Raw genomic sequence first — 16,602 nt, forward strand, 5'->3', positions numbered from 1 at the left:
ACTTTAAACCAGCGCGTGGCGGCAGGGCGCGACGATAACTTGGTCGATATCGGTTTAGTTCGTTACAGTACCGTAAAAGAAGTTTTGTGTTTAAAGTTGAAATGCTAAAAGTCTTGTGCCAAAGTGTAATGGCGTGAGACTTTGGTGTCGGAAGTTTCAACAGCAAATAATTTTGGTGACTAAAGTTAAAAATTTTAAACTTTTCAACTTGCCTTTTATGTATGTATGCATGCATACATGTTTGTATGTATCTACCTATTTATCTGTGTATCTTATGCATATTATCATATATATTATGTAGGATGCATGTATGTCGTTTGTGTATGTTATATGTGTCTATATATATTTTATGTGTGTTATTTATGTATATTGTATATGCAAGTATGTACATTATGATTTTACATGTCTATTATGTATGCAAGTATGAACATTATCTATGTATGTATTTTTGTTGTTTAATAAAAGTATCATTTTGTAGAAAATTGGTTCTAAACCAGTTTCTAAAATAACCGGTTTCAAACCAACCCTAACTGGTTTCATCAGGTCCAATTTCTCACTGCCTCAAACTGGTTTAGTTTATGGTTTTGACTATGTTGACCGGAAGCCGGTTCAGTTTTAACCTGAACCGGTTTAGGGCAAATAACCAGTTTGTGCACCTATACATTGTAAGCTTGAAATTGGAATTAGCAAATGCATCCAAGTTGGAAGGATGATACAATAAAAACGGTACTCTAAGACAAGTTAAACTTATTAGGCTATGTGTAGTGGAGGGCTATAAAATGGGAGGATTTTTGGCAGATGACCAAGGGGGCGATATGTAGCCTAGGACCAGTGTTGTAGCCCTTTGTAACCCCTTTTTATTTTTCTATTATTATTTCCATGTTAACAAACACATTTTTTTATTATATCTACATTTTGATAATTTATCGATTGTATATATGAAAAAGAAAAAAATATATATATATATATTCTATAAGTCTATGACGAATGACTTTGAACAGCTTATGACTTTAATTAATGGTCTTGTTTTAAATGGCTAATTGCTCATTTTGAAAATAATTGAAGATGCTCATAGACTATACACTGTTTTGAAGACTTGAGCAGCCAGTCAGGCCAATGTTACTAGAATTATCACGACCAAGCCGCTTAATAATATGTGAAAACGACAGCAGACAACAACTCATAACATTAATAATATGTAGTCACTACCGTCAGATTTAATTGAATACACATAGTACACATACATATAGATTATCAAACCGGTTTGTGCATGTCTAGTTTCCAGCCTAAACTTCCAGGCCCAATTGAATTGTTTTAGGCGATTTTAGTTGGGCCCAAGCATTTCATCGCCAATTCTAGTTCACAATTAACTGACCAAATTAGAGGTGCACAAATCAGGTATTAAAAAAAACCGGGTTTGGGTATGGAACCGGGTACGGGTATGGTCGGGTATTGAAAAATCGGGTATTAGTAATAACCGGGTCGGGTTCGGGTCCGGGTATTGGCATGAAAAACCATACCCTATGTACCGGATCCGGGTCGGGTATTGAACCGGGTTTTCAATACCCGGGTATTTGAATACCCTATTTTCGGGTATTGAAAAAACCCATTTTCCGGATATTTGAATACCCTATTTCTAGGTATTAAAAAAACCAATTTTCTGCAGCATTCTTCTGTTAACGGACCTACTTAGTTTTTTTATTATAACTCCATTTTTTTGCATACAAACTTCAAAGTTCATTCAAACATAATTCAATCATATGTAACAACTAAACAATGATATAAAAAAACATATATTTTATGTGTGTTAAATTGTTGTTTGACATATCAAAAGACGTTGCTCTAAACAAAATATTTATATCAAATATGCGCTTCAAAAAAGATCCGTTGAAGAACGGCTATAGATCTGCGGGTAGCCACACAACCATTGTCAAGTGTCACACAGACAGACACATGTGCACAGACACTAATATCATGTATGCAAAAAAATCCAGTTCGAGTATGCAAAAAACCCGGTTCGGGTATGCAAAAAACCCAAGTTTCGGGTATAACTAGAACCGGGTTTTGGGTATTATCGGGTTTATATAGGGTACGGGTTCGGGTTCGGGTTTCAGCATTGAAAGTCATGCCCTATCCGTACCCTACGGGTAGGGTCGGGTTCGGGTATAAAAAACCCGGGTTTAAAAAAAAAGGTTCCGGGTTTTTTTACGGGTCCGGTTCCGGGTTCGGGTTTTTTTGCACCTCTAGACCACATGACCAATAACCGAAGTGAATCAACTTGTAAAACCGATTAACCATAACCAATTAGTTATCATTCTCCAATTAACCTGTTATTCGCTTAGGTTACGGTTTTGGGCTAAAACCAACCCAAACCTACCTATACACCACTGTTAGTCATAAAATCACTTTCTAAAAATAATTATTAAAATTTAGGGCCGATTCAACCGGTTAATTGGTTAATACAGTTAACCAGTAATACAACCTGTTCAATGTTTGGTTTCAAGGATTTATAGAAGTGAAAACGTTGAATGTATTTAATAATTTTGATTTAGGGAGACCAGGCAGAATGGCCCACTTCAGAGAGTGAATCAATTTTGACTTTCTGTAGTCAAACCTACTAATCTAACAGATTCTGAAATCTGAAGTTGCAACATCGATACCGACGAAGTATGCACACCCAACACAAATTAATTTACTGATTTAAAAAAACAAAAATTGATTTTACATCATTGGTAATTCAGAACACATTCTGAAAGAATATCATTAAGGATCTCACTGATTTCATAATTGCCGATTAGTGATGGATAATCATATACAATTCCACACGAACGATGTTTTTCAAGGTGCACTAAATCTGTACATAAAGCAATATTTTTGCAGCTGTCACATCAGCATATGATCTTGGTTAAATGTCTGAAAGTTGCATTCGAGTACAAAAGACAAGAAACATAAATATTATGTGATCTGAAATTCTGTAGCTTACTCATTTCTCTGGCAAACGTAGTTCTAGAAGCTTGTCTCGCCACATGGCTGCATTAAACAGCTACAGATTAGTGAAAATGATATAATTACCCCTCATTGGGTAGACTCGAGAACACACCCTGCAATACCTGCATCATTATATCTTTCTTCCTTGACGGCAAGTTTCATTTTTGTAACCAAATCAAGCTCCTCAGCAAGTTTATCTGGACCATCTATCGCACTGTTAAATACATCAACACCAGATTAGTGACATCCAAGGGTATTTTGGGAACCAGGTTGTAGAAAAAAGTGGAGGGGGCACCTGTCCAAATATACATCATATGTAGGTTTTCTATCATGCAATTTCCCAGTCTTGTAAACTATCTTAATAGCATCAGCCAAAACAATTTGTTTGCTCACATATATTGGTGCCTGCATCAACAGTGATGCAAGAGTTGTATGTTAACTAACAACTAGAATAAAATTATAAAATAGCAGTAAAAGAAAGTAGATATGCGTTTGTTTACACTGCATCGTTTAGCAACATTTATGGCGTCTGAAGGACGCGCGTCTACTCTAATATCTTCCGTGCCCGGCTGCAAGTTAATAGAAATCTAATCAAGTTTAAAAGAAATGGCCCATGTTATTGTATCATTTCATGTTTAATGTAATATATTCTTTATTTACCTTGTGAAAACATATATTTGCATTGTATATACTACCAACTCTTTCTGTAATCTGTACCAGTTTTACCTGCAATAATAATAAAATAGAGAATATTGAAAAAGTAAAATAAAGGCAGCATCTTATAAATGCATGATAAGATCATTTACTTACTTGATAGCCAAGTCTCCCAACAATATTTCTCACAAGCTGAAAATGGTTTGGGAATCCCTGCATTAGCACAGCAAAACAAAAGAATCAATACTGATTTTAGACTGTACTTATCTTCTTTAACAATGAACAACCTAAACCTCATCTTCCAGTGAGGAGCTTATCAGCTTTTCAACTGCATATTCCCCTGCAGTTTATGAATAATTCAATATTAATGTCCCGTTTTATAGCCATCAAGACATCCAAACAGATGTTTAAATAAGTAACAATGTATTTATTTACCTACGATAATTGGTAGCAGATAGTCTCCATCACAATCACAAGAAATCTTGAGAAATATGGTGGGACTTCTAAACTGACTAAGAAGTTCTGGTCCAATTGTCGGGTTGTTGCTTCTAAAACCTTTCGCCTGGCCCAATAAGGGAAAAAATTTCAAACTAGGCTGCCATTTCATCACCTCCTGAGATCCTTGTACACGCATCTGATGGTGCAAGACTGTCTCTGCACGAAAAAAGAATACATATTCCATATCATAACATATAATGAGATCACATTACCAACTGTTATTGTCATTTTGTAAGCCACCATTGTTGGAAAACTAACAATCAGTTATCATTTCCTCAAGGTAAGTTGTTGCTTAAAATTCCCAGTTAAGGCTTAGGGCATTCAGCTAATCTACTGCAGAACCATTTATAAACATAGCTTCCACTACTTTCCACACTAATGAAAATCAGTAGTTGTTCCATAAATTGAACAGTTTATGCACTATGCATAACCAAACGATTAACCGAAATCAAACTAAAAACCGAACCAAAATTAGCCAAAAATCAGCTATCGTTTTTTTTTTGGTACCAATTAACTGAACCAAACCAAACCATTCACATTTTTTTCGTATTTATACCTCGATACCATTTCATGTACTTATATGTTCATGTCAATGTCATGTATTTATTAACAGAAATTAACTGAACCGAAAACCAACAAACTAACCGAACCGAATCGTGCATATCTCTAGAATACAACACAGAAATCATATAAGATCCAATCATCCAGATAGCTTAACTTTAATCCAAAAGCACAAATTGTCAAAGTGCAATACCAAAACCTGAATTAGTTACCGAATTCGCTGGAAGACCCGCGAATTGCGAATTGGTACGCGATGAACCCAAACGAAATTCACTACGTTCCAGTTCGCTCCGGTACCAAACAAACGAATTCGGTGTTCCAATTCGCTCCGGTAAGCTATGTTAATTTTTGATAGCAGTGCTGCCATTTTCGCTGGAAAAGGAGGAAATTGGAAGCGGCGGCGTATATGAAGTTAAGAACGTGGGTGGTTTTGTTATAGGTTTTAAAAAGTTTGGTTAATTTGACATTTATTCCCCCTCAAGCTTTCACCGGTTTGCATTTAAAAGTTTATAAATATTCACATAAAAACAATAAAATTAGTAAAATTAGTTTGTGTTTATTAACAATTAACTCCCTCTGTTTTCACTAGTTTACATTTGATCCGTAAAACTTATATTTTATACATAAAAGTTATAAAATTAACATGATATATATACAATTATATATAAATTATAAATAGTTATTTTTTTTATTTGGGTATATAGAACCGAACTAGATGGTACACCGTACCAGTTCGTACCGAAATGAGCCTACCCCTCTGTACAGAATATTTGGCGAATTGCGTACCCGAACTGCAAACCCGTACCGGATCGAACCGCGAATTAGGTAACTATGCCTGAAACCCTAATCACTAACCTGTCATGAGAAGAGCAGCTTCCAAGTAATCATCATCATACTCGTAGTCATCAGATCTTCCACCACGAGAAGAGTAATTACAAGAGATGACGACCGGCTTCGAACATCGGCGACGACAATGCTTTAGTTGAATAGCGGAATACGATATTGAAACCGACGATCGTCTGAAGAATTGATTACAGGAGAATAATAATGTTTTCTGATCTGACAAGTCTCCGGCGCCGGTGAAGATGCGAGCAGAGAAATGAAGTCGGAGCATTATTATTATTATTATTATTCAAAGAAAAGAAGAGAGATTCCGGTATGGAGGGTGGGTGTTGGTGAGGTATGAATATGAATAATAAGATGTATGTATATGTATGTATAGGCCAAGCTATTAAATATATATTAATAATAAACGATAAAAAAGATCTTTGTCAACGACGTCGTCGTTGCTAGATATTATTACTGTTATTACCATTATATCATCTTTATCCAAATCTGCTTTCTATATTTTGTAACATTTTTTTAGATTAGGTGAATTTTTAATCCTATTTATTTGACTATATATTGTATAAAGTAGTTGTAAGTGGATTTGAAGAAACGTATTGTTTGTTCTTTATAACTTCTTAATGCTTTAAGATCATATTTAATGATTAATGTTTTCTAAAAGGTATTTCTAATTAGGGCATTTTAGTCTTAACACTTTAAATTAAAACACACTTACTTTAATCTCAAAACCCACTTAAATTAATTTCAAAACCCACTTACATCTCCACTCATCTTCTACAACCACCACCGTCCATCGCCACCACAACCGTCACCCACCGCCACCACCTCGCCGGAAAAATCCGAAAAAACACAATGAAAAACACTATGAAAACCACAATGGAAAAAAACACTATGAAAAAAAAACAATGATAAAAACACAATAAAAAACATAATTGTATGGCATAATGTAAAAAACACAATGAGAAAAAAAACACAATAATAAATACTATTATATAACACAATTTTGTAAAACACAATACGTAAAAAACCCATTAATTTTTTAAAATTTTTATATAACAATATGGTACTCATATAAAAGATAAAAAAGACACTCGTCATTATGATGAATTTGTTTTTCAATAAAAACGTCGTAAAAAAAAGTTATGGACGTTTTAAAATGATGGGAAAATTTAGCATGTGCCTAACATGTGTAGAGAGAAAGTCAACAAATGTGTTATTCCTTTTATGCTCTTCCCCTTGTTTTCACACATCATTTCCACCTAAACTAATCTTAACCCTCCATCTTAAAAATCAATGAACAAGATTATTTCATATCATTCCTACAAAAACTATACTTTCTATTATAACCTAACCCATATAATGGATAATATTCTTTCTATAATTACCATTTGAATCCACATATAATGTTATTGTAGAAATGTGCATACCCGTTCAATTTTTGGGTAAAATCTTATCTGATTCGTGGCATAGGATTTTTAAACCTGATTAGACATTTATATCATAACAAAAGAAACATATAATATATTATTTTAGAGAGCAGTTGCTTTTTAATATGTAGTTTTTAAAGCCACCAGTAGCAGTGGTAAGTGGCAACATTAAAAATCAATAGAAGCATCAACGTGTTATTCTAAAAACAAATTGTTGATGTTGAAGTTTCCACATGTTAGATATTTTCAAACTATTAAATATACTTTAATACAAAAGAAAAATAAAAAAGAAGTTAAATCATATTAACAATAACAATACTTTTTAGGTAAAGTGACTTAACAGATTTCATGAATAGAAGTGCACTATATGTGACTTTCCTCTCTTGACCGTCTAATAAAATTGACCCATTTGACACGTTTACATTATTGCATATATTTTAGAATGATATGTGTTTGAACCATTGTAGATAAATCATAACATAATTCAGTTCAAAACCGTTACTGCTTTTGAATTATGTTTGAGCGTTTTCAAATTACCTTGTACCTAAGCAGCTTTCACATCCTGATCCAAATAATCGAACCTAAAAAACACATGTAAACCTAAGATTATGTGTAGTGATTTAACAAGAAAGTGAAAAGCGCTCCCCACTTCACAGTCACATAGGCATGAGGTGCTTCCTAAATTTTTTATAAAAAACGCATAATGATCTAACCAACAATACAAATATTATTTAATCTTTTTCTAGTAAAACCGTCAAAATTGTCCTTGAGGTTTAGTCACTTTTGCGACTTTCATCAAAACTAGACCCTTTCGGCTTCCCAACAGTTAGAAATGTTGTCCAACTCACTAACTCCATCTATTTCTCATCGTTAAATGGCGGGTAAAATGATTTTTCAATTTTTGTTATTATTTTATAATCATAAAATGTTATAGTATTTAATTATTAAGCTTGAGACTATTTGGTAACCTAATATTGAATCAATAATAGATCTGACTGATTAAAAGGTAACATCTTAATCATATCAGCACATCTCTAAAACTTAACCATTAAGAGGCTCCACGGGCCATTAAGAGATGTAACCAAACACACCTTACTTCTGACCGATTCAGAGGTAGTCTCTTAATGAATTATTAAAAGGCTACCAAACAGCCCATTAATCTAATAAAGTAGCGCTCACCAAGGCCCAAACTCACCCACACCACATGCGTAACGAGCCGCTTTTCCAGCCACCACTTCAACCAAAATCCAACCAAAATCCAGCGACCTTCATCTTCAAATTTATCATCGAGCTACAACTCTCACTCAAAACCTACACATAATCCATCAAGCCATAATTTGGTTTTTAGTGGTGAGTAATTGTATTACCCGTCCCAATTATGCCGGGTTTCGGGTTTTCCCATTGGGTTCAGGTTTCACTGCCATCCCTAAATACCTTTCTTTTCTTCCGCTCACACTACCCAAAAAAATATCATATTACACAACTAAACAAACATATATAAAATATACTCATTCAAAAGACTTAAATTTGTGTATCTACCTATTTCACTAGATACAATTTGGCCCTTATAAACATGATAACAAACGTTGTTAAGTGTCTGACCAATTGAAGTTTTCCATGATGAATGTCCTATTCCATAAGTTGAGCATGTTTACGCGGTTTAGGTGGCAGTTTTAGCAACCTAATCATCTCATACGTCCGCGTGTCTCTTCCACTGTATAAGCAAAGATCCAATGGGGTCAGCCCATCCTATTACCATCACAAAAACATGTTAAACCAAATCAGCATCTATCAAATTAAAAAATAGCTAAAAAAGGAACAAGTCAAAGCGGACAAGTTTTGAGAGTACTTGATTTTTAAGGGTCTTATCGGCGTTCTTGATTAAAAGAAGCCTAACCACATCGGTTCTACGGGCTTGGACAGCTAGATGCAGTGGGGTCCACCCGTCCTGTAACAAACAAAACAAAGATGTCCCAAACAAATGACGACGAGCAAAAATGATTTAACATAAAGTAACATAAGAGCATAAATAATTCAACATACGTTATCCGGTAGGTTTATATCCACGTTATATAGTAATAAGACTTTTATCATTTGAGTTGACGCTGTGCGTACGGCATAATGCATAAGTGTAGCCCCATCCTGTTATTGTTAAGACAAAATAAAATATTCACATTTATGTACAAGAATAATAATAATAATAATAATAATACAATATTTAACAAAAGATTCATACTTTGTCACAAACAAACGGATTGATTGAATTTCTAAGTAGATAGTTACAGATGGCGTGTTTTTTTTCCAAGTATTGCTTTGTGAATTGCTGTAAGTCCCTCCTGCAAAACATTATTTCAATATTCAGATAATTTGAAATAAATGGAAAAAGATGCATGTTTACGGTTTACCTCGTTAGGGACATTAATATCTGCATTGTATTTCATCAAAGTGTCAAGAAGGTAAAACTCTCCTGATGCCGCAATAGTGTGTAAAGGTTGCCATTTGCCCTGTTCAATAAGTCAACAACAAAGTCAAAACCTAATTTTCTCTCCATTCCATGAACACTGCAACATATTTGTTTTCAGCTATCTTATGAGAATTCCAATTTCTTCTTCGGGCATGTTTCAGTTTTTAAATTCAGTTATTTGTTCATTATCTTAATTACAAGTTTGACTTTTGGAATTGAATCGAGTCAACGACAGCCCTCCATTTTTATAAATCTAAAAGAACTAACAATCAACATGTAAACAAGAACTTACTGAGGTGGCAGCAGCCAAATCAGGAACCCGTCTATTCATAGAGAACTTCTCGTCCTTTGTAAACAGCTTACGTGGACCTAAACAAGATTAAAACAACACAATAGTATCAAAATTTTAAAAGCGTATTCAATTATGCATCTATATATACACCAAATAAAATAACCTGTATTCGTAAAAGCATTATACATAGATACAATTTTCATATAAGCATGCCTATCAATACTTTTAACCAGTGTTATAAAAATCATTCTAAGGCGCCGATTAATCAGAATCGAAGGCTAGCCAATGCAATTTCAGAAAACTAGACCATATGATCACCAATCGGTTAAAGTCAGACCTAGTAGGTCCAAATTGGTTAAAATCGCCCTAAATCAGCCTAATTCGTTCCAAGGCGGGCCAATGGTTTTTTAATTAAAAAGTGGTCAAAATCGGTCATACTTAGTCAGTACTCAGTAGTACCCCAACGCATGACTAGCTTCTAGCGACTGCCACAACACTGCTTATAACAACAAACAATTCATGAAAATAATATGTACAAATTCAATCCTTCAATAGCAACATTACAAAACTCACCATCTGGATCTTTAGCAGAATCAGGATCATACATATCCGAGGTCAAAAACCGCGAAATATCATCCAAACTGCGGCCGTACACCGCCATCTTCGGGTTCTTAGGAGCCACTCTACTATCCTTAACTCCACCATTCTCACCAACCTCATCTTCTAACACTTCCTCTTCATCCTTTTCAACTAACAATTCAGGATTATCCAACACAAGTGGCTTAAACTCCCTCAATTTGGCAGCTTTATACTCTTCAACACTCGAATACCCCATCGGAATCGGTTTCAGCCCCTGTTTTCTTCTCTGTAATTTACTCCCGAATTCCAACTCCTGGGCCATTTTTCTCCGTTGTTTGTTGGTGATGTTGATTTCCGATTGAACTTCTTTCCAATTGGCCGGAATTAGGTCCTCCGGTTTGACCTGGGTTTTATTGTTGATGGGTTTAGAAGAAGAATTGGGGGTTTGAAGGTGGATGAAGGGGTCTTCGAATACGCCTTCTTCGAAGACCAAGCAGTCTCCGATGACGTCTTCTTCTTCTTCTTCGAATTGGTTGTTGTTTGTGGTGTGTGATTGATGGTGGTTTAGGGAGAATTGAAGAGGTGAGAAGGTGGGTTTACGGAAGAAGAAGAATGGAAATGGAGGTTTAGATAAGGGAATGGTGTGGAGATTGAAAGCGGTGGGTTGGTGGGTCAACGGCGGCATAGTTTGCTGGTCTCCGGTGCCGGTGATGGAGTTGAAGGATAAGCAAATCGGGTTTTTTTAGTGTGTAGCAATATGTGAAATTATGTTAGGGATGGTAAACGGTAGTGTAGAGTTGGAGTGATAAAATGTTAGTGTTAATGATTAAAGAAAAAAATTCTATTTGTATAACTGTGGTTTGCTGCTTTCATTTGTTTGTATACAAATTCGAAACATTTAACATTTTGAATACATATTAATTTCAATTGTATCCATTTGTATACAAGTTCTAAACATAGTTAACCAATGCCGTTAAAACCTCCCCCACATGAGGGGTATTTTTGTCTATTCAAATAAAAAATAAATCCAAAAAGTCCATTGTGATTGCAAGTACATAATGGTATATTGTTAGTGAAAGTTCAATGTGTAAGCCTGCTCCATTTTTTCAGTTTAGTCTACTATGTAGTGTATAAAAAAACTGACATTATGCATGAAAATCTGACAATATATTCCTACGATATATGATCTGCTTCAATATATATCGCAATCTGTTGCAATATATTTGTCACATTTATGTTGAAATAAAAATCTGAACTTAACATTTTGGTAGATGCTTGACTGGGTAATTAGATCAATAATTCAATAGTTTGACCAAAAGGTCAAATGTTGGTAATGAACATGTGAACCTTAATTATACCACATTTATGTGTTTTTAAATTGTGTTTAAATTATATCAAAATTGCCTCCTTTTTATACAAATAAATTATGTTCCATTTAAATCTTGTAAACACAGTTTGACTAGTCAAACTATTATAGAAAGTCAACAACTGCTATTTTCTTTGAGTTGGCCTAATTACAACATTATTATGTAGGAATGTAAACGAACCGAACGAAAATGAGCATGTTCGTAGGTGTGTATTTAACTTTTAGTGAAAACAAACACTTAATCGAACAAAATTTTGTGTTCATGTTCGCTCGTTTTAAAATTGAACATGTTCTTATTCGCTTAAAAAAATGAACATATTCATGTTCGTTTATTTTCTTTTAAAAATGAACGGTTTAAAGCATAAACGGTTTTATTGGAATACATATCCCTCATGTGGGAGAGGTTTTAACAGTTTGTTTAACTCCGTTGGAAACTTGTATACAAATGGATACAATTGGAATTAATATGTATTCAAAGTGTTAAAGGTTTCAAATTTGTATACAAATAGATGGAAGCAACAAACCACAGGTATACAAACAGAATTTTTTTCTTTGGAGAAACACAAAAGATGGTAAATGGTTGTGAGATGAGGAGAGATAAGATGTTACTGTTTATGGTTAAATTTGAAGAAACACACTGTTCACCTCTATAATTTTATAATGTTTTTTAAAGTGGTTGTGAGTAAAGGAGAGAGAAACACACTGTTCACCTCTATAATTTTATAATGTTTGCCGGGGTTCAAGGGAAATGAAAGATTCAAGAAAGGAGATCTCTTCATGGACAACGGAGCAAAGGTTGTTGTCGAAGCCCGAGGAGACTACACATTGAAGCTTCCAAATGGTTTGGAAGTCATTTTGAAAACATTTTGTATGCTCCTAATTTGACTAGGAACATTATCTCCGTTTCTTTGTTAAGACAATATGAGTATGATTTTAAATTTGTGGACAATGGTATTTGTGTTTTCATGAATAATGTCTTTTATTTTAAAGCAATGCCGTCTAATGGCATTTATGAATTAGTTCATGATAACACATCCTTTGATAACATGTTGTACCAATCAAGCACCAAGAAACTCAAAATGGATTTAAGTAAGACTTAACTTTGGCATTGTCGCCTTGGTCACATAAACAAAGACCGCATATATACACTTCAAAAGAATGGTCTTTTGGAATCAAGTGAAGATGATTCATTTGATAAGTGTGAGTCTTGTTTACTTGGGAAGATGACCGAGGACCCCTAGTGGGACAAACGAAGGGGCAAAAGACTTATTGGGAATCATACATTCGGATGTATGTGGTCCTTTTAAGACAATGACAAGGAATGGTGAAAGATACTTCATTACCTTTATCGACGATTATAGTCGTTATGGGTATGTGTACTTGTTAAAACACAAAGATGAAGCCTTTGAAATATTCAAAGTCTTCCAAAATGAAGTACAAAATCAACTCGATAAACCATCAAAGTACTTCGTTCGAATAGAGGAGGTGAATACCTAAGTGATGCTTTCCGAGATCATCTTAGAAGTTGTGGGATCATCTCACAACTTACTCCACCCGGAACACCACAACATAATGGTGTATCCGAAAGGAGGAATCGAACTCTATTAGATATGGTTCGATCTATGATGGCTAGAAGCATATTGCCTCTATCATTTTGGGGTTTCGCTTTGCTCTCCGCGGCCCGTATTCTAAATATGGCCCCAACCAAGAAAGTGGACAAAACACCTTATGAAATATGGAATGGAAGGGTTCCATCATTGTCATATTTAAAGGTATGAGGTTGTGAGGCTATGTCAAGAACAACACCCAAAACAAACTTAAAAGTCGATCCACTAAGTGTATCTTTGTAGGATATCCCAAGGACTCTATGGGATAATATTTCTACAACCCAACCGAGCAAAAGGTATTTGTTGCTCGAAAGGCCGAGTTCTTGGAAACTAAGTTCCTTATGGAAGGTAGTAGTAGAACGGTAGAACTCGAGGAGGATCGATAACCACAAGCTGATACACGTTTGGTTGATACTAATAATCAACAAGAGGTTGTTGAAAATGATGAAATGGTTGATCAAGACACACAAAACGTTCGCAAATCCAGTAGGATTAGTCATCCACCCGAAAGATATGGATTTTTCATGGATGGGTACTATGTGGTAGATTCGGATGAACCCACCACATACCGTGATGCAATGTCACAATCCGATTGTGACAAATGGCTTGAAGCCATGAACGTAGAGATGCAATCCATGCATGACAACCAAGTATGGGATTTGGTTGTACCACCTCTTAATTCCAAACCGGTTGGAAGTAAGTGGGTTTTCAAGAAGAAAACTGATATGTATGGAAACTTGGATACTTATAAAGCTAGACTTGTAGCAAAAGGTTTCACTCAAACTTAAGGGGTTGACTATGATGAAACTTTTTCTCCCGTAGCAATGCTAAAGTCTATTAGGAATTGCCATAGCCGCACATTATGACTGAGATATGGCAAATGGATATCAAAACCGCTTTCCTAAATGGGCATCTTGCGGAAGATGTCTATATGGTTCAACTCGAAGGTTTTGTCGATCCACAACATCCCAACAAAGTATGCAAGTTAAAGAAATCAATCTATGGATTGAAACAAGCATCTAGAAGTTGGAATCACCGATTTGATGAGGAAGTTAAGAATTTGGGTTCATCAAGAATAGTGATGAAGCTTGTGTGTATAAGAAAGCTAGTGGGAGCATCATTACCTTCTTAGTATTGTATTTTGATGACATACTACTATTTGGGAATGACATTCCAACCATGGAAGGGGTAAAAGCATGGCTTGGAAGTTGTTTTTCTATCAAGGATCTTGGTGAAGCCGCCTATATTTTAGGAATAAAGATCTATAGGGATAGATCAAGGCGGTTGATAGGTTTAAACCAAAGTGCATACATTGACAAAATCTTGAAGAGGTTCAAGATGGAGAACTCTAAGAAATGTTTGGTACCTATTCAAAGAGGAACGATATTGAGTAGGTCTCAATGTCCAAGCTCAAAGGATGAGCAAGAGAAAATGAATGGAATCCCATACGCATCGACTATTGGATCCATCATGTATGCAATGGTATGCACTAGACCGAATGTATCATGCGCTTTAAGCATGACAAGTAGATTCCAACATAATCCAGGAAGTGGCCATTGGATGGCGGTCAAGAGTATATTGAAATACCTTAGAAGGACTAAGGATATGTTTCTAATATACGGTTCGGGTGAGGAGGAACTCGTTGTAAAGGGTTACACGGATGCGAGTTTCCAAATCGATCGAGATGATTCTAGATCACAATCCGGATATGTTTTCGTTATGAATGGTGGGGCAATCTCTTGGAGGAGCTCAAAGCAAGACGTGGTAGCATTATCCACCACGGAATCGGAATACATTGCCGCCTCATAGGCAGCTCAAGAAGCTGCGTGGATTAGAAAATTCATTGCCAACCTAGGGGTAGTCCGTACCATTCAGGACCCTCTAGAGATCTTTTGTGACAACGAATGTGTGATTGCTCAAATCAAGGAACCTCGTGCACATCAAAAGACGAGGCATATTGAGCGGAGGTTCAACTACATAAGGGATGAAGTTGAAAAAGGAAAGATATGTATTCGCAAAGTTCACACCGATCAAAACATTGCGGATCCATTCACGAAGCTTCTTGAAATGCCAAAGTATGAGGGTCATACTTGTGCCTTAGGACTTCGGTATTCTAGTGATTGGATATGATCAAATTTTATAGTTGGATATCGGAACAATTGTTATTTTAACTCATTCATATGATTATGGTTTATGATTATGACATTTTTAGTTATGTTCCATTTTAGCATGTTTAAATCCGTGAATATGTTAGTTATTCTAAATGTCCGTAGTCGCTCATATTTATGGGAACAAATATGAAAGTAAGACTATTATGAACTTGGATTGGTGGGTATTCATGGGATATGAATATAGAGAAAGGGTTGCTGCCAAGGTTCATAGATATTTATGGGTTATAAATATTGGACCGACCCGCTCCCAAATATTACTACATGGAATCCTTGTGATTGATTATAAGTAAATTTGAGTAAAGGCGAATATCATAGTATCCTCCGACCTGAGATACATATTGGGTCTTGATATTCACCAAGTATTATACTTTGACTTAGTTCTTCGCTGCTCTGAAACATGACAGTACATAAGGCTAGGATCAGGTCTGATACAAGGTGATTGTGAGAGACGTATGTAGTCAAGAGGGGATTTGTCCCTCTTATTCGTTGAGAATGAGATGTCTAAGGCCTGGAAAGTTAAATCAACAGAGAATGATCACTCTGTGTCTTTGGATTTGACATGACATCTGTGGCAAAAGGATAAATGATAGATGTACCTAAATCATTTCAAGTAAGGGACTTGAAGGGGATGATGTTATTGAATGGCACTTCGTCATGCATATTAAGGGTAGTATATCGTAGTTAGGCGGTATTTGCTACTTGCATCAATCTTCTATGTATCTTGTGCAAGTGGGAGATTGTTGGTTTCGGTATGCCTAAGACACATTATAATTGATGTGGCTAGTATGTCATGATACAAGTCGGGTCATACCCAATTACAAGCTAGACAAACACCAATAATATTTGTTTATATATGATATGATCATAACAAATGAATACTAACACTTGAGTTATTTGGAAAGGGGTTTCTAAATAAAATGTACATGTGAAATAACTAAATCATGTGGATTATTTATGCTTTGAGAAAGAACATTCCATATTGTTATTTAAAATGGTTAAGTAACAATATGTTAAGCGTGTTACCTATAATGTGTTATTGTTGTGTATGACACAACATAAGTGTGAATAACACAAAGCATTATGTATGACACAATATAAGTATGTATAACACAAAGCATTGTGTATAACATAATATTGTTGTGCATGACA

The 16,602-nt window shown here is 35.2% G+C and overlaps 1 protein-coding gene and 1 pseudogene across 2 annotated transcripts; both read right to left on the reverse strand.

Annotated features, from left to right (window-relative positions):
- Positions 1 to 2,830: 2,830 nt before the first annotated feature.
- LOC143552382 (bifunctional nuclease 2-like) lies at positions 2,831 to 5,825 on the reverse strand. The gene is made up of 9 exons (XM_077042621.1): positions 5,557 to 5,825; positions 4,078 to 4,296; positions 3,936 to 3,982; positions 3,799 to 3,855; positions 3,649 to 3,714; positions 3,489 to 3,557; positions 3,284 to 3,393; positions 3,111 to 3,202; positions 2,831 to 3,030 (listed from the first exon to the last, which is right to left on the reverse strand). The coding sequence occupies exons 1-9, from the start codon at positions 5,813 to 5,815 to the stop codon at positions 2,984 to 2,986; spliced, it is 966 nt and encodes a 321-aa protein (XP_076898736.1). The 5' UTR covers positions 5,816 to 5,825; the 3' UTR covers positions 2,831 to 2,983.
- Positions 5,826 to 8,480: 2,655 nt separating this feature from the next.
- Positions 8,481 to 10,994, reverse strand: LOC143552405 (ankyrin repeat domain-containing protein, chloroplastic-like; annotated as a pseudogene). Its single transcript, XR_013138647.1, has 7 exons — positions 10,304 to 10,994; positions 9,731 to 9,807; positions 9,380 to 9,478; positions 9,211 to 9,310; positions 9,018 to 9,116; positions 8,824 to 8,922; positions 8,481 to 8,723 (listed from the first exon to the last, which is right to left on the reverse strand). The product of XR_013138647.1 is annotated as an ankyrin repeat domain-containing protein, chloroplastic-like (transcript).
- Between the last annotated feature and the right edge of the window lie 5,608 nt (positions 10,995 to 16,602).

Source organism: Bidens hawaiensis, unplaced genomic scaffold, assembly GCF_021521415.1.
Source record: "Bidens hawaiensis isolate Kalapana, Puna unplaced genomic scaffold, B.hawaiensis_p1.1 tig00016868_1, whole genome shotgun sequence".
NCBI classification, from domain to species: domain Eukaryota; kingdom Viridiplantae; phylum Streptophyta; class Magnoliopsida; order Asterales; family Asteraceae; genus Bidens; species Bidens hawaiensis.

What these genes read in the sequence shown, in the direction of transcription:
- LOC143552382 (XM_077042621.1), bottom strand. Translation starts at nt 5,815, where the DNA reads ATGCTCCGACTTCATTTCTCTGCTCGCATCTTCACCGGCGCCGGAGAC. An exon ending in ATGTTGCTAAACGATGCAGT is followed by an intron (nt 3,394 to 3,488) that starts GTAAACAAACGC and finishes CTGTTGATGCAG; the next exon opens with GCACCAATATATGTGAGCAA. An exon ending in AGAAAGATATAATGATGCAG is followed by an intron (nt 3,031 to 3,110) that starts GTATTGCAGGGT and finishes TGTTTAATGCAG; the next exon opens with CCATGTGGCGAGACAAGCTT.